This window comes from Sciurus vulgaris (assembly GCF_902686455.1).
Source record: "Sciurus vulgaris genome assembly, chromosome: 15".
Lineage (NCBI taxonomy): Eukaryota > Metazoa > Chordata > Mammalia > Rodentia > Sciuridae > Sciurus > Sciurus vulgaris.
Genome location: NC_136476.1, coordinates 69,929,779 through 69,947,700, shown reverse-complemented (window position 1 = coordinate 69,947,700; position 17,922 = coordinate 69,929,779). Strand labels below are relative to the sequence as shown.

The 17,922-nt window shown below is 45.1% G+C and overlaps 1 protein-coding gene and 1 long non-coding RNA gene across 6 annotated transcripts in view; one reads left to right on the top strand and one right to left on the bottom strand.

Moving 5' to 3' along the window:
• LOC306645788 overlaps nucleotides 1-14,543 on the bottom strand; it is a 20,034-nt gene extending 5,491 nt beyond the window's left edge. For 2 of the 4 annotated variants that reach the window (XR_013759725.1, XR_013759726.1), the window contains exons 1-2: nucleotides 14,407-14,543; nucleotides 12,384-12,472 (exon numbers count right to left, since the gene is read on the bottom strand). This is a non-coding gene — a long non-coding RNA (uncharacterized lncRNA). The other 2 variants (XR_013759727.1, XR_013759728.1) reach the window with 2 other exon arrangements.
• Nucleotides 12,503-17,922, top strand: RNF183 (ring finger protein 183). Of its 2 annotated transcripts, none has more exons than XR_013759724.1 (2): nucleotides 12,503-17,220; nucleotides 17,530-17,922. XR_013759724.1 is itself a non-coding variant. In XM_079113869.1 (2 exons), exon 2 carries the CDS (start codon nucleotides 16,486-16,488, stop codon nucleotides 17,062-17,064), a length of 579 nt encoding a protein of 192 aa, XP_078969995.1. In that variant the 5' UTR covers nucleotides 12,503-14,455; nucleotides 14,487-16,485; the 3' UTR covers nucleotides 17,065-17,922. The 2 variants fall into 2 exon arrangements, 1 of the variants encoding a protein (XP_078969995.1); XM_079113869.1 differs by having other exon boundaries at nucleotides 12,503-14,455; nucleotides 14,487-17,922.

Here is a 17,922-nt window from a genome sequence, read left to right as displayed (position 1 = left end):
GAATTCCTCATCCGTACATTATAAGTAGAAAATAGATGAATAAGTGCTAATACTTCTAGAGCATTTTTTAGTTTTAGTAGGCCCTAATTGAGTACTCAGCACCTAAGACACAGGCAGCTAAGTTCACTGCCCACGTCATATAAGTGGCTACCCCTCTAAAATCATATAAAGGAATTTTCCAAAGACAGTTGACCTTTTTCCAGGAAAATGTATAAGCTGTTGGAATTTGGCCAGCCACATATTTAAAATTTAAACAAATGTATATAGTTAGTTACCATCTAGATGTATGTATATGTTTAAGGAAAACAGATGGTGATTATTAATGGCCTTCACTTAGACATAGGAGTTACCAGCAAAATTCAGACCTCAGGTTACTCAGGGTTTTTAATCTTTGACTTTAAGAAAAAGGAACTTAGCTATTTCTGAATGGCCTTCTGAAAACAATTGTTAAAGAACAGCTTCATCATCTAAGGTGCAGTAGACTTCTGGTTGTTTCCCTGAACTTGGCAGAGGCTGCCAGCTAAGCCTGCCTTCCAGCTGTGTGTGCATGAGAATCAGCTCTGGGCAGTGGGCTGTGAATGCAGGTGATGTGTGTAATTTCCGCCTTACTAGCTTGAAAGGAATGTGTGTCCACGACTGTCCCTGGGGTCCCTCCCACTAGTGGAGTTCAGACAGCCAGTAACTGCTGCAGCTACTCAGGTGGGGACAGGTGATGGAACAGCAAGACAGGAAGAAGCGGGGCCCTGAATAATCTCAAACAGCTGAACTACTTTGCCAACCTGACTGGCTGGCCTTTGACTGCAAAGGAAACGAATCTTGCTCTTAAACCACTGTATAATTTTTAACTTTTAACTCAAGTATAGTAATTATACAAAAAAAATCAGATGCCTTTAAGGGTACAACTTGTTGAATTTTAACTGAATTAATTCTTATAAGCAGACTTAGATGCAGAAGGTAATATATCCAGGAACCTGAATGGTTTCCCTCATACTCCTCTTTAGGCCTGTCCACTACGGAATTTGTCACAGCATCCATCAATTGTGCCGCTTTTCTATGTTCTATAACTGTATTGTGGAGATAGAAAATATGGCCACGAGTTTCTCCCATAGCTGAATGTGTGTCCCTTTATAACATGACTTCCTCTCGTCCAGAGGTAGAGCCTATTTCACGCTCCTCTAACCTCGGCCGGTCTTTTGACCAACACAATGCAGAGGAATGCACTGTGGGCCTCCTGAGGCTGGCCTTGAGATGCTTTGCCACTCTACTTTTGGCCCTCTTGGACCGCTGCCCTCAGATCACCACATAAAGAAGATCGTTGGGGTCACATGGAGAAGAACCAAGAAGCATCACCAGAGCAAGTTCACGTGAACAAGATCACCTTGGGCCATCTGACCCAGCCAACTCTGCAGCTCAGTGCAGCCTTGTAAGTAAACTCAGGATATCCAAAGAGAAACACAGAGCTAGCCCACAAACTCAGGAGAAATAATAAATCAGTGTTGTTTTAGACCCTAAGTTTCAGAGTGGCTTGTTACGCCCCAAGAGATTTAAGTGGAAGAAGCATGTACTGTCTTAGGCTGCTTCTGCTCCACACGTTCGTGAGACCGATCCACACTGTTGTAGCTGAACATCACTCCTTTTCACTGCTCAGTGTACATCGTGTGAAAATATTGTGATGTATCCATTTATCTATGGATGGGCACTCAGTTTCTAGTGTCAGATTCTCTCAAGTAGTGTTGCTGCGAACATTCTGATAACAGTCTTCTGGTGAACATCTACATGTATTGCTCATTCTGTGACTAGCAATGGACTTGCTGGCCTATCAGATATTTGCACAGCATCACTTCCACAGATACTGCCAAACAGTTTTCCAAGGAAATTGTACCAGTTTACACTGACTGTGTAGAAGAGTTTCAGTTGTTCCACACCCTAGCCAACACTGTGCTCTTGAACTCTCCAGCCAGATGCTGAGGAGTGTCCCATGGGAGGGTTAGCTCCTGGAGCCAACAGCAGAGGAACCTGGACCAACTGGTCTTGACATCCATCCCTCTCCCTGATGCCTTCAGTGAAGAGGTCAGAATTTAACAGAAGACTTTTTACAGTGCCCTGTGTTTTACATAGTACCTTCACGATCATCTCATCTGAGTCTTCTGGGAAGAAAACACCGAGATAGGCAGGATAGAGATCATAACCTCTGTTCTGTGGAAAAAAGTGGCTGGCCCAAGGTCACACAGCATGTGGCAGAGCCCAGATGGGAACTCAGGTCTTGGGACATGCAGCCTGGTTCTTCCAGCAAGGCCCTCTCTTTCGGTGGTGCTTTCCAGGTGGTTGTGGGCATTGAGGTTGAAGAGGAAGTGGCAAGTAGGAGGAGTTTGTACCTAGGGAATCACTGACATTGGTTTAAACATCACAGAAGGAACATCCAGTCCATTCCCAGATGTTCTCTCTTTAAGGTCTGGAACACAGAATCCTGCCTATCCAAAGTCTTCACCCAGAAAATCAACAGGCCCAGCTATGGGTGGAGGGATTAATGCTACCTGGTGCTGCAGGTCCAGACGCTGGACTCTCAGTTCATCTGGAAATTGGCTTCTAGTCCCTTGTTAATCTCACATGACCAATAACCATGTAGATATACAAGATGAGACTGCAAGAGAAAGGCCTCCCTCGATGAGGGTGAGGGGGTTTTGGGGGTCCTTTGGTGTCAGAGGAATCCTGAAACCACGGTCCACCCACATAAGCTTTAAGATAGGCTTTAGTTTTTTTGTTTGTTTGTTTGTTTTGCTTTTCCTGGAAACCTGATGTTATTGAGGTCTGGGGCTGTAGCTCAGTGGCAGAGCTCTTGCCTAGCATGTGTGAGGCACTAGGTTTGATCCTTAAAGATAAACAAAATAAAGGCATGCTGTCCATCTACAACTAATTTTTTTTTTTAATGAAATGAATTGTAGAATAGACCTATGGTCAATGATGGCAGAGTCTGTATAGAACCATGGCGTTCTGGAACAAACTTTTTAACTTGTTGACTCTACTATTCAATATGGCTGTATGGTCCTTTGCATGTTGGTAATGTGTTGTGGACCAGTGTTGAACCCTACAATTCAAATTCAGTTATTATCTTTGCAGAAAATTCTAGCCTACATTTTTGTGGTGTTCAAAGAAGTGACATTATGATTGCAAAGCCTGAGTAATACAAAATCAAATATTCATAAGAGTAATTGGTTTAGAAGGAGACAAAGTCCTTGCCACTAGTCCGTCAGATCATCCTTCCTTCCTTTCCTTCCTTTCTTCTTTATCCCATCCTGCCTACCTTCCTCCCTCTTTTTCCTTTCCCTCCTCGCAGAGGGTACTCTTATCACAGAACTGCCTCCCAAGTCCTTTGTATTTTTAATTTTGAGACAGGTTCCCACTAAGTTGCTAAGGCTGGCCTCAAACTTGGGAGCCTCCTGGGATGAAGCTCCCTGGGATGCTGGAATTATAAACATGCCACCTTATGTGGGTTGTCAGACTTCCTTAAAAGCCATAGTTATGTGCCATTGGGTCATATTTGGTAGAAGGTGACAATCTACAGAATTCTACAGATTCCAGGTATCATGGACCTATTTCATATGGACTAATAAAAGGACAAAAATATAAGACTTGGCCTCAGAGTGATTTTGGATCTCTACAAGGCAGCCCCATTGACCACAGATTTTTCTGATGATTGGCAAGTATTTATTCTTTTGACTTGATTATTGTCTCCTGTTCAAGTGAATTTATTACTGCAGATGAAAACATGTACTTACCAATAAATGACTTGCTATTCAGAAATAATGTAGATAAAATAAAATAATAAATGAAATAAAATAAAGTTGCATGAAGTGTTGCCCACAATTCACCCTAAGTGAAAAGAGCAAGTAACAACACCAACCGCACAGCCTCACACCATTACAGTAGCAACATCCGCATGGGCATCTGTACTGCCACAGCAACAGACCTGGAAGGAATGTGGCAAAAATATGGATGGTGTTTTATCCAGATATTGAGTGTAAAGATTAATGTATTGCTTTCCTTTCTGTATTCTTTAATTTTTTACAATTGGGACATATCTGTTTAACTTTTGTGATGGGGGAGCATTTTCATTTTTAAAACTTATTTTTGAAATAGATAATACATTCTCATAGTCACAAGAGTCCAAAAGATTCCACAATGGAGTCTCCCTCTCAAGGCGGTCTGCCTTCCGTCTGGCTCCCTCTGGAGGTAACCAGCAAGACCAGCAGCTAGTGCATCCTATTTTATGCTTACACAAGCAAGCAGATTTTTCTTATACCACTTTTATAATCGGAAGACAGTAAGGGGAAAAAAGGTAAGACAAACTTCATCTTGAAGAAAAAACTGTGAAAGACTTTCATTATATAGAAAGATGATAAAGTGAAAAAAGAGACTACAAAATAGTACACAGAGGATGACACAATAATTTACTTTAAAAATTCTGTATAAAGAAAAGAAACAGAAGGCCACGCATCTCCAAATGTGTCAGAGATTATCTCTGCATGTAGGATTCTGGATGGGTTTGTTTTCTCCTTCCAGGTGGCATTGAGCCCTGGTGGTTGAGGCTGTAGATTCTAACATGAGGCTTCTGCCTGCTTGAAATCCCAGCAAGCCTCTTCCTAGCCCTGTGACCTTGGGAAGTGGCTTAACCTCTTTATGCCTCAGTGTCTTTATCTACAAAATGAAGAAGATGGTGATAATAGCTCCTACATGTAGAATTGTCGTCATCGCTAAGGTATAAAATTCAGGAAGTGACCCTAGAATGTGCCTACCATTGCTCAATGATAATTCATCTGAGGTTCCTAATTTTCCTATAGTGGACATATCTTTGGTGAAAGTTAAAAACTAAACTCCTTCCTGAGAGAAGGGAAATTGTACAGCTATAGAGAGAGGGACAGATGAGAGAGACAGTGTGGCCACAGAGAAAGGGGAAAGGCCAGGAGGGCTGAGGAAAAGCAGAAAAGGAAGCCCGCAGACCAGAAGAGGTAGGAGACCTCTGGATTCCTGGTTTTGATACCCAAGGGTCCTGTTGTGGTCTGTTTCCTGTTACTATAAAGGAATACCTGAGACTGGATAATTTATAAAGGAAAGAAGTTTGGCTCATGGTTCTGGAGGCTGGAAACCTAAGGGCATCATGCAGGCTTCCAGTGAGGACCTTGTGCTTCTTCAATGCATAGCAGAAAGTAGAAGGGCAAATGGCATATGTGGAGGAGAGGGGCAGCAGGACTGAAATGAACCACCCCAGAGAGAAGGCATTAATTCTTCCTTATGGCCTAATACCCTCTTTCAGGCCCTTACACCTCTTAACACTCACAGGGACAAATATCAACATAAGTTTTGGAGGAGACAAACCATATTCAAATCTTAGCATTATGTCTCTGCCCCCTCTGACTCATGACTCATCCCCAAATCTTAGCTTGTTCCCACAATCCATCCCTAAAGACTTAATTTTTCTCCAGCACCAACTGAAAAGTCCAAAGTCTCATCTGTGAGCCTGCAAAATCAAAAAACAAGTTATTTACTTCCAAAATGCAGTAGTGAGCAACTATAATCCCAGCTACTCGGGAGACTGAGATAGGAGGATCACAAATTTGAGGCAGCCTCAGCAACTTAAGACTCTTAGCAACTTAGTGAGATCCTATTTCAAAATAAGTAGTAAAGCATTCCTGGGTTCAACTCCCAGTGCAAAAACAAAACAAAAGGTGGGTGCGGTGGCTCGAGCTGAGACAGGAGGATTGTAAGTTCAAAGCCAGCCTCAGCAAAAGCGAGGCACTAAGCAACTCAGTGAGACCCTGTCTCTAAATAAAATACAAAATAGGGCCGGGGATGTGGCTCATTGGTTGAGTGCCCCTGAGTTCAATCCCCCAGTACCAACAAAACAAAACAAACAGGACAGGCATAGGGTAGATATTCCCATTCCAAAAGGGAGAAATGGTACAGAAGGAAGGAATGACAGGTCCCAAGCCAGTTCAACCCCAGGAGGGCGGACATTGAAGTCTTTTTTGGAAGGGCAGGTACCAGGGATTGAACTCAGGTGCACTTAACCACTGAACCACATCCCCAGTCCTTTTTGTATTTTATTTAGAGACAGGGTCTTGCTAAATTTCTTAGGGCCTTGCTAAATTGATGAGGCTGATTTTGAACTTGCGATCCTCCTGCCTCAGCCTCCCGAGCTGCTGGGATTACAGGCATGCGCCACTGTGCCTGGACAGACATTAAATCTTAAAGATCACCTTTCACGCTATGTGCTACCTCCTGACACACTTGGATATGGGGCAGCCCTACCCCAGGCTCACGCAGCTCCCCCAGGTTGGAGTTGCACACGTGCCTGCAGCTTCCCGGGACAGGCATGTTCCGGAGTCCCTGGCGGGGGGTCTCGTTCTGATGCCTCCCCTATGGATTGCTCTAGTAGGGAATCTCCGAAGCAGCTCCCCCCACCACGTGGCAGACCTCTGCCTGCCGCCCCCACCGCAGGGTGTCCCCAGCATCTTTTAAAATCCAGGTGGAGTGCGCAGCGTGCTCTCTCCGCTCTTGAATTCTGCGCACCTGCAACCTAACACCACGTGACTCCGCCAAGGCTCGCGGCTAAGGCCTCCGGAGCAGTGGTAGGAGTTGCACCCACATAGCCACGACTGGCTGGCCAAAGAGGGCTGTGCCGAAACCTGAGCGGCAGCGTCCTGAGTTGAAGCCAGGGCAGTGGAGTCCTGGGGCCCAACCCAGGCCAATCCCCTGGCGCCCCTCTGCTGGGTGCTGGGCCTGTGACTGGAAGGGCAGCCTCAAAGATCTCTAAAACGTCCTTGGGGCCTTTTTCAATTTGTTCTGCTGCACAACACTGGGCATATTAATCTCTTATCAAAGGGTTGCTTGGTAGAAGATAAAAAAAATTAAAGACAAGAACCACCCAAAAGAAAAAGAAAACAAAAAAGAGATATAAACCAAATTTTTTATTTAAAAAGAGAAAAAACAAAAACAAAGAAAACGGGTTGCTTGGTTGTACCTTTGTAAGATTTTCCCCTCTTATGTCTAGGCTGCTAATTTTCCAGTTCTCTTACACTGTTTTCTTTAAATCATAAATTCTGTTTTTCAATCATTCCTTGCTCTCTCATATCAATGTAAGTGGTTAAAAGTCACCATGCAGTTTCTTCTGTATTTTCTATATTTTGCTTAGAAGTTTACTCTAGATGGGTGCAGTGGTGCATGTTTGTAGTCCCAGCTACTCAGGAGATTGAGACAGGATGGCTTGAGCCAGGCACTAACTCCAGACCAGCCTGGGCAAGAGGCTCTTTCTGTCTTTCTTTCTTTTCTTTCTTTCTTTCTTTCTTTCTTTCTTTCTTTCTTTCTTTCTTTCTTTCGTTCCTTCTTTCTTTCTTTCTTTCTTTCTTTCTTTCCTTCTTTCTTTCTATCTTTCTTTCTTTCTCTCTTTCATTTTTCCTTCCTTCCTTCCTTTCTTCCTTCCTTCCTTCTTTCTTTCTTCTTTCTTTCTTTCTTTCTTTCCTTCTTTCTTTTCTTTCTTTTCTCTCTCTCTTTCTTTCTTTTTCTTTCTTTCTCTTTCTTTCTTTCCTTCTTTCTTTTCTTTCTTTTCTCTTTTTCTTTCTTTCTTTCTTTCCTTTCTTCCTTCCTTCCTTCTTTCTTTCTTTTTCTTTCTTTCTCTTTCATTCTTTTTCTTTCCTTCTTTCTTTTCTTTCTTTCTTTCTTTCTCTCTCTCTTTCTCTTTCTCTCTTTCTCTCTCTCTCCCTCCCTCCCTCCCTCCTTTCCTTCCTTTCTTCTTTCTTTCTTTCTTTCTTTCTTTCTTTCTTTCTTTCTTTCTTTCTCTCTCTCTTTCTCTCTTTCTCTCTTTCTCTCTCTCTCTCCCTTCCTCCCTTCCTTTCCTTCCTTCCTTCCTTCCTTCCTTCCTTCCTTCCTTCCTTCCTTCCTTCTTTCTTTCTTTCTCTCTCTCTCTCTCTCTTTCTTTCTTTCTTTCTTTCTTTTCTTCCTTCCTCCCTTCCTTCCTCCCTCCCTCCCTTCCTCCCTTCCTTCCTTCCTTCCTTCCTTCTTCCTTCCTTCCTTTCTTTCTTTCTTTTTCTTTTCTTTTCTTTTTCTTCTTGGTACTTGGGATTGAGCCCAGGAGCATCCTACCTTTGAGGTACATCCCTAGCCTTTTTATTTTTTATTTGCTCAGGTTGGCCTCTAACTTGCAATCCTCCTGCCTCAGCCTCCAGGGTAGCTGGGATTATAGGTGTGTGACACTGTGTCCAAACAGAAAAGAAATTTCTTCTGCCGGCACTCCTAGCCCATTACTCTTTAAGTTCCACCTTCCACACAGCCCTACGCATGAACATAATGCAACCAGGTTCTTTACAGTCGCATAGTATAATAAGAATGGCCTCTACTTCAGTTCCCAGTAAAACATTCCTCATTTCTGGGACCTCATCAGGATGGTCGTAGGCATTCTAGTCAGGACCATTTATGTAATCTCTAAGAAGTCTTACACTTTCCCTGGTCTTCTTGTCTTCTGAACCCTCACCAGAATCTTCTTGAATGCTCTATTTATAGCAATAGTCTTTTCCTAGATTCACTTCAGAACTCTTCCTTGTCTCTTCCCATCACATAGTTGCAAGGTCACTTCTACTGCTTGGTACCAATTTTCTGTCTCAGTCCATTTTCTGTTGCTAAAACAGAATTGAGACTGGGTAGTTTATAAAGGAAAGACATTTATTTAGCTCACAGTTCTGGAGGCTTCTACCCAGAACTGGTAAGGGCTTTGTGCTGCTTCAACTTGTTGCAGAATGCAGATGGGCAAACGGGCACACGTGGAGCAAACAAGTCAGAGGGCCTGAGCTGGCTTTATGTCAACCACTATTGCAAGAATGACCCTCCTGCTGTGAGGGAAGCAGTAATCCCTTTTAATGACTTAATCACCTCTTTCAAAGGCCCCACAATGGGGCACAGTGGCATATGTCTCTAATCCTATCTACTTGGAGGCTGAAACAGGAAGATCAAAGTTCAAGGCCAGCCTGGGCAATTTAGCAAGACTGTCTCAAGAAATAAAAGGGCTGAAAATGTGGCTCAGTGCTATAGCACCCCTGGGTTCAATCCCCAGTACTGCAAATAAGTAACTTAATTAATTAATTAATTAATTAATTAATTAATTAATAATTTTAAAAGGGCTGGGGATGTATCCAGCAATAGCCTAATCTGTCTGAGGCCCTGAGTTCAAACCCTAGTACTGAAAAAAAAAAAATGCCCCATCATTTTTCAATGGCAAGTTTCAACGTGAAATTTGAAGAGGAGCAACCATACCAGGTCCATGTTGCCATCTAAGCATTACAAAAGCAGAGGGGGAGCCTGGTCTGACAACCTCATCTCCTGCCATTTGGAAAAGGTCCTTGAGAACTTCTGGAAGCTTCCTTGTATGAAGAGTCCTCAATTCATGCTGCCCATGTCTTCCTGGCAGGGCTCATCCAGAGAAATGCTCCAGAGTATATGGGAGGACCTGCCAGAGGCCTGGGCCAGCTCACACCAAGGACCTCATGTGGCTGTCAGTTTGAGAGGTCGAAAGACCAAATGCTTCATTCACAGACTAGCTGGCAAAGAACTGTCAGTCAAGGGCCTGCGTTTCTAAACATATCAGCCAGTGTGTGCAGAAGGTATTTTGTCCTTCAGCCTGCAGCTGAAGCCTGCCCTCTGCACACAGCACACAAAGACCGAGAAGGCAGAGGTGTGCACAGGAGCTCAGACCCACTGTCTTCAGGAAAGGCAGGGGAAGGACAGTACTGGACCATATGGCTTCCAGCCTCAGTTTTGACATGTAGTGTCTATGGGGGTGAAATGGCTTAATTTCATCAAAATCCAAGTGCTCCTTGAGTTGAGCTAGGAATATTCATGCCTGCTGAGATGTGACCTGATTAAAAAGATGAAAGACTATCTAGTTCTTGGGAGGCTGAGGCAGGAGGATCTCAAGTTTGAGGCCAACTTGGGCAATTTAGTAAGACCCTGTCTCAAATTTTTAAAAAAGGGCTGGGGATGTAGCTCAGTGGCAGAGCAATCGCCTAGCCCATGAAAGCTTGTGGTTTCAGTCCTGGTACTGCATCAATCAACCAATCAATCAATCTAGATCGTGTAGTTCCTGCAAGTCTGAAGCTGGGAAATAGTATCAGTATCAGTGTTTCTAACTTTATTCAAGTGGCACAGTCTAAAAGTAAAATAAAATAACAAAAGAAAACAGCCCATAACCCTTAGTCACAATTCTAAAATATTTTTCCATTATATTTTGTGCCCAAACTTGATCTGATCCTGTGTTTATTCTTTTTTGTGTCAACATTCATGCTAAACTGCAGAGTATTGTCCCAGGTCCCACTGGGAGAGTTGTTCAATAGATGGCAAATGCATACTACCTTCCTAAAATATGAAAAGCTCTAAAACACATTTGGCTGCAAAGGTTTTGCTTGAGGGACTGTGACTTGTGATGGAAATTCTGGTGACACACAAAGCTGATGCGTGCCATTCCCAGGTGGGGACTCACCAGCCCTCCCTAGGCTGCCATGTCCCTTATGAACTTGTAGATGAATATAATCAGGCCGAGTCAAGGAGCATCTATTGAATGGATTTCTCCCAAATCATTACTCACACTCAATGTGTCTCTGAATCTGAATGGTCTCTGAATTATAAGGAGCTTATAAAATGCAAATTCTGAGTCCTGTATTTCTCATCTCCAGGCAATGCCTATGCGGCTGGGCTGTCCTAAACTCTGGACAGTCTGAAGCAACACAGTGAGTGGAGACAATGTCGTACCCCACAGGGAGAGGTGCCCTGGCCAAAGGAAACAATGACCATCACCTAATCAAAGCCTGCCTCGGTCACGGCCTCCTTCTCCATCCTTCATTGCCCATTGACCTGCCTGCTTCCGCCTGTTCCATCCCAGATGGCTTGTACCAGCACTTGCTCCTGTGCCACACCTTGGCTCGACTCCACCAAATCTCATGACTCTGCTCGCCCAGATCCAGGGTACTGCTTAGGCCAGGCGCTTTTCCAGCTGGCTGGCCTCACCCCCCACCCCCACCCCAGGCATGAACTAAATTAAACTCTGGAATTCCTGAGATGCTTCACTATCTCTCCTGGGTATCTCCCCAGAAAAATTTTCCACTGTTTGCAAAGGACTCTGTAGTCCTGACCACCCACAGACATTACGATGATGCATTTGCTCCCTAGACAATTAGTGACCACTAAACAATTAGTGACCCGGAAAACGGACCCCCGCTTGTCTTGTTTATTTCACTGTTTCCAGGGCCTTGACTGATTTCTTACCTGCCCAGCCTGCTTACCTTTTAAGTTCTGGATTCTGAGTAGCAGAAAACTTGAACTTAACTTATTTTTCTAAGATAGCTTTCTTACTACAAAAATAATATGCATTAATTTGAAAACTTAGGAAATACGGATGGCAAGAAGAAAATGAAAATATTAGTACCTCTCACCCAGAGATAACCATTGTAACATTTTCCTCAGGGCTTTTCAGTCTTTATACATAAATTTGGCTTTATAAAATCGGCTCATACTATATAAATCAATTTGTAAATTGTTTTCCTTCTTCTATTGACAGTATATTGTGACCATATTTACAAGTCAATGACAAGTCTTTTACAACATCATTTTAAATGATGATACAGTTATCTACTTAACTGATGGACTTTTGGGCTGTTGTCAGTCATTTGTGGTTAAAATAAAACTGTAATGAACATCTTCATGCAACCAAAACATATCTTTTGGATACCCCTGGGAATTAAATTATTAAGACAGAGTATATGCACATATTCATGGTTTCCCAGGAAGTATGTCTTCCAAACTGTCAAATACAAACTGGATCCTCGTGTCCTGAATCCCCACTAACTTTAGTTAAATAGCAGTGATAGAGGAAAGCAGGGAATTCCAAAGCTGAGAGGAACTGGAAGTAATGTGTATTAATTTGAATCACATCACTCTGTCTCTACTCAGAAAATCGCTGAGAGGTCTTCTTCAGAGATCTCAAACTTCCCAAAGTCCACAATTTTATTTTCACACAACTCTAAGCTAAGCTGAAGCCTGTACTCATTTCTGCATTTATTCTTCCATTCAATAGTTATATATTTTAAATTAAGGTATTAGATCAGTAGGCAATTGTTTAAGCAATTTATGGTATAGCTAATCAACAAAATATGACCATTTAAAAACTGAAGAAAACCATGTACTAACACAGAGTGACATCTCAGGTGCATTATTAAGTGAAAAAAGAAAGGTGCAGAACAGTTCACAATGTGAGCATTTGGGTAAAAAGAGAAAGAGGAATACATAGACATTTTGTTTGGACATTTTCATCTTTGGGAAGATGCACAAAAAACATAATATATTACCTTAATTTCTAGGGAAATCAGGTGGCCGGATGAGGAGAGATGCATTGCAAAATCAAACCTCTCACAGGTGACCCATGTGAATGTATTGCCTATTCGAAAATAGAAGTGAATTAAAAAATCAAATGAGGGAATTAGAGCATTTGATTTTGTCCCCAATAAAATACATTTATTTATTTCTGTTTTTTCTCCAAATGTCATTGAAAAGATCACAAAAGGAATCAGAGAACCGTAAGTACAAGGAGAATGTGAGAGGGGATGTGAATATAATTGGGGACATGAGATGGGTGATGGAATGCTTTTGGAAGACAGTGAGGCTGTGGCACAGATTGTAGAACCAACATATGTATGTTTGTTTATATTTTCATGTGTATAATAATCACATATGTAATATGTGTATATATACACACATCACACATGTATATATTTATCACATATACATATACATACACATATATTCCATTTGCTTCCCTTTTCCCATGATTTGCCTGATTGTGTAAAAATAGTGGGCTGAGGCTCAGTGGTAGAGCACTTATCTAGCATGGGTTCGATCCTAAGCGCCACATAAAAATAAATAGCTCAAATAAAGGTATTGTGTCTATCTATAACTTAAAAATAATTTTTAAAAATAGTAACAGGTCTAGTTAACATTTACTTGTGTTTCTGTGTGTCATTCACTAGGTTATACTCTCTGTGTACTATCTCATTTAATCTATAGATCAAGGACATGAATTATTATCCCCATTTTCAGGGAGGAAACTGAAACTTGGAGAAATTAAATAGTTTGCTCATCTCCATTGTTAGTAAGAAGAGTCTGGATTCTGTGTGAGGACTCTGACCCTGCTCAGATCTACAAGTCCAACTTGCTGGAGAACCCAGACTCTTCCTGCTTATTCTAAACTGCCTCTCCTCTGACATTTTTTCCACTGGATTATTTGTATTTTGCAAGAGCTCTTTGTTTTCATTGCAGGTGCTGAGAAGAGGGAAGGGTCTTCAGAGGTCCCCTGCCTTTGGTTAAAGCCAGGCTGTGCAAGAGTCAAGAGAGGTCAGCAGGAAGTGGCTAGCACAGTCCAGGATAGCGGAAGGAGATCAGCCCCACACAGAACGGAGGTCTGTGAGGGTGAGTGGACTTCCACCCCTTCAGAGAAAGAGTGAGAGTGACTCACGGGGGGAGGATGAAGAGACTGAAGCTTCCAGGTGGTCCCTGTACACAAAGAGTCCAAAGTCATCAGAGGGAAACCGGCGGCGCAGAGAGAGCTAGAACGAGCTGCTGAGACCCATGCAAATGAGACCTGCTCCAGGCAGGCTGGAAGCAGAAGTCACAGCACAGAGCACTTGCTTGCAGGGCCACAGGAGGAGGCTCCAAGGGAGCAGGTAAGGGCAAGAGAGCCACGTAGGGTCATGGAGGCGCAGAGTCACAGGGTCTGGAGTCTAGAGACACAGCGCTGCCATACAGGTGGACTCTGGCCTGGGACGCATGTTTCCAGGCTCATTTTTCAAGCTTAGCCACTCTTTAGCTCTGAAGCCTTAGATAAGTACCTTTCTTTGCCATCTTGTGCCTTGGCTTCCCCATCTGTCAAATGGGTGTAAAAATGATCAAGCTAACTTTGTACTGAACCCCTGCTGAGTTCTATTGGGCACTTCACAGAGCTGCCAGGTGGGGTCATTATCCTCTTTTACAGAAGAACACGAAGTGCGGAGACTAAGCCATGCAGGATCAGCAAGGGCCTGCTTTCAAAGCCTGCATGCTTCTTACTTCCATTCTGCCTCCTTTACAGTGCAGGTTTAGAGAATCAAATGGCCTTTTGCAAATGGAAACAAATGGCAAAAGGCCATTATGCTATCTAGTTGTGTTGTCACACAGGTCTTAGTGAGACAGGGACCCTCTGTAAACTCAGATGTGCCAGTTCCCTGTCTCTGTCACATTGGCGTTGGGGACAATGGAGTGTCACTGCAGGCAGTGAGTATTTGGTAATGACTCGTGCACAGGTGAGGAGATGACTTTAGGGTGGTGTTGAGGACTCACTGTCCCTGAGCTGTCCTGGTCTAGGGGTGGCGGGTGGGTCCATGGCACAGTGTCTCCTGGAGGGACTGGCCTCCTGCCAGCTGACCTTGGAAGCACAGTGGGTATCTGAGGGAAGCACCACCGATAAGGGCCAGGCTGTGGCCACCATCCTCCTCTTCCTCAGCCCTCCATGCTAGCTCTGATTTGAGGGGAAAGGAGAAAGATTTTTAAGGACAGTGAGACAAGCTTATCTGGAATAAAGTTCGAATTTTCAGGTATGAGAATTTAAAAAATAAAACAAAACTTAGAGTCTTGCCCCCAGACAGCCACTGTTGACATTTGTCTGCTTATCTTTCCAGACAGATTTCCCCGTGGGTGTGTATCTTTGAAAATAGGCTATAATTTGGGGCTGGGGCTGTAGCTCAGTAGCAAAGCGCTTGCCTAGCGTGCTTGAGGTACTGGGTTCGATCCTTGGCACCACAGAACCAGCTGGGTGACTTTGGGTGAGTCACTTATCTCCATCTGCAAAAGTAAAGTAAGTGGTTAGGAAGGAGAAGTGGTTTTTAAACTGCTCCCTCCGCACGAAACTCAACTCTTTAAATAATTTAAATGACCAAGATGAGAGATGGATACAAGCCAAGCATTTCGAGTTGAAGCAGGGAAGCAGGGCTGGTGCTCCTCCCTTCTGACTACTCTCTTTAAGTCCCCAGGGCTGGCAGGATGGCCAGCTGTGGGACTCTAAGATCTCAGCGCTGGCTGCTGTGTTCTAAGAACAAAGCAGAAGGCAGCAAGGTTTGCCCAGATAGTAGGCGCCTTAGAAGATCAGAAGAGGACAAGCAGGCTCGATGAGTCTGATATTCAGAGGTTTTAGATTGTGAAGTAGGTGAATTTTGCAGCAATAGAAACACAGGGCAGGCAGCTCTTTTGTGTGAGGAGGAGGAGGAGATACCAGCCATTTGCGAAAAGAAAGGACGGGAGAGGAAGCTCGGAAGACTCACTTACCCTCTCCATGATCCAGAGAGGAAATTGGCATGCCTGCCTTTCCAGGCCAGGGATCTCAGGTCTAGAAAGAACCACCCACAATCATGCAGCTACTTGGCTTCCAGGTTCAATCGGTTGCCACGCCCCAGGTGTGTGTGGGGGAAAATCAGGTCCCCAACCTCCCAGCTCTCTGGCCTTGGCTCCAGGCAGGTGCACTCAACAGGCTGCAGCCTGGGCCACCTGGCAGCTCCAGGTGCTGTGAGCGCGCTGCCATGGCGACGGCCCGGGCTTGGTGGTGAGAAGGCAGTTTCCCAAAGCTTTGTGGATTCAGGAGGGAGAGACCAGAACCTCAGGCACTTCTGAGTTCTGCCTGATCCCACTGCAGTTCGCAGAAGCCCAGGTGGGTGTCTTGATGGTCTCCCTAGCAAAACAGGGTGGAGGATCCAAGGGAGACTGAGCGCGAGGGAGAGGCTCTGCAAGGACTGACCTGGGGCCTGAGCGGGGCGGTCCCCAGAGGAGAGAGGCTCCCAGATCAAGGGGAAAAGCTTTACCAGGGGCCTCCTCAGCAGGCCAAAGAGCTGGCCAGGCAGGCTGGAGGGTGGGCCCTCTAGACCATGGGGAGGAGAGAAAGAGGGCCTAGCATTTGTCCCCACAGGAAGGACAGACAAAGGACAGACAAAGACCATCTTGTCCTGGTCAGAGATTTAAGGTAGTAGGGAAGGAAGTATCTGTCCTCTAGCAAAAACCCCTGACCGTGGTCCGTCCGCTTTTCTGACTTCAGGGCAGTCAAGGGCCCACAGCGTGACCGCGGGGAGCATCTCCAAACCAGGGTGCAGTTCCTGCAATGCCAGCTCATTCTGGTGCTGTTGGCTGCGGGTGGTGGTGACTCAGGCCTTCACCCTGATGGAGGGGCAGCTGTGTAGCCTTAGAGTTAACTAGGTGGCTTAGGAATTGATGATCTGGAAAAAAATGCTTTTGAACCTAAGCTGCGTTTGTAAAATGGGACTGAACGGAAGGCCACAGAGCTCTGAGCCTCAGGCCAAGCTCAGGGACGGAGCTTCATGGGTGCCCCTTTGCTCCTTTTTCCTGCCAGGACATCCCCCGTGAGGCCCCGTGAGGATGACGGAGCCGCGGGGCCGAGAGCTCGAGGCCGAGTGCCCTGTCTGCTGGAACCCCTTCAACAATACCTTCCATACCCCCAAAGTGCTGGACTGCTGCCACTCCTTCTGCGTGGAATGCCTGGCCCACCTCAGCCTGGTGACTCCAGCCCGGCGCCGCTTGCTTTGCCCTCTCTGTCGCCAGCCCACCGTGCTGGCCTCAGGGCAGCCTGTCACTGACTTGCCTACGGACACTGCCATGCTGAGCCTGCTCCGCCTGGAGCCCCACCATGTCATCCTGGAGGGCCGACAGCTCTGTCTCAAGGACCAGCCTAAGAGCCGTTACTTCCTGCGTCAGCCTCGGGTCTACACGCTGGACCTGGGCCTTGAGCCTGGGAACCAGACCACACCTCCCCAGGACATGGCCCCGGCCACCAGGCCTATGCCCATCCCCATCCCCAGCCACTACTCTCTGCGGGAATGTTTCCGCAACCCTCAGTTCCGGATCTTCGCCTACCTGATGGCCATCATCCTCAGCGTCACTCTGCTGCTCATCTTCTCCATCTTTTGGACCAAGCAGTTCCTTTGGGGCGTGGGGTGAGCACTCTGTTTCTGGACGACAAGGAACCAAGCCTTTCTCAGTCACTGCTGGGGCTGGGGATGCAGAGCCTCATTTGGTGTTGTCTTCCTTTGTAGTATTTTATGGTGCAGATTGGATAGGCCCCCACTGGCTTCTGGGAGCAGAGAAGACTCTATGGTGAGTGCAGATGTGGGTGCCGGTGGGGGCACAGCCGAAAGGCTGGGAGACATGGAGGCCTCTGAGTGCAAACCAGGGGTTGTGTGGCTACAGAGCCACACAGCAAGTTGTGCCAAAGGACTGGACAACGGTATCCAGGGACCTGACTAGCCCAAATAGCAAGTTGCATCTCTACTTGGAGCTGTTTTGGACTCAGTTCACCTTTAAAAAGTTTTTTTGTTTTTATTTGCTGTTTTCATTATGTGTTGCTAGAACATTTGGAAAATAAGTTTCAATTCTGTGGACAAATGTGCTTGTCTCCCTTTTCAGCTTTCTCCTTGGATGTCTTTCCACCAGTCCCAGTAAAAATGGTCTGCATTCCTTAATTCATTCATTTATTCATTCTACAACCAATAATTGGGCAGGTGCTGAGTGCAGAAGGGAAGAAAAGTATAAGATTACCCACGGGTGGCAAATGGCCCCTAGCAGCAGGGAAGACGTGCTGTCAGCTGCTTCTTACACAGGACAACCTCTTGTCAGCACGTAGTTCGTGGAGTGTCAGGAGATAAAAGTCTCAAGGTGAAAGAACCAGGATCAACAGATTAAGAATCTGGAATTTGGGCTGGGGTTGTGGCTTAGTGGTAGAGCGCTTGCCTAGCATGTGTGAGGCACTGGGTTTGATCCTCAGCACCACAAAAAAATAAAGGTATTGTGTCCATCCAC

What these genes read in the sequence shown, in the direction of transcription:
- RNF183 (XM_079113869.1), top strand. Translation starts at nt 16,486, where the DNA reads ATGACGGAGCCGCGGGGCCGAGAGCTCGAGGCCGAGTGCCCTGTCTGC.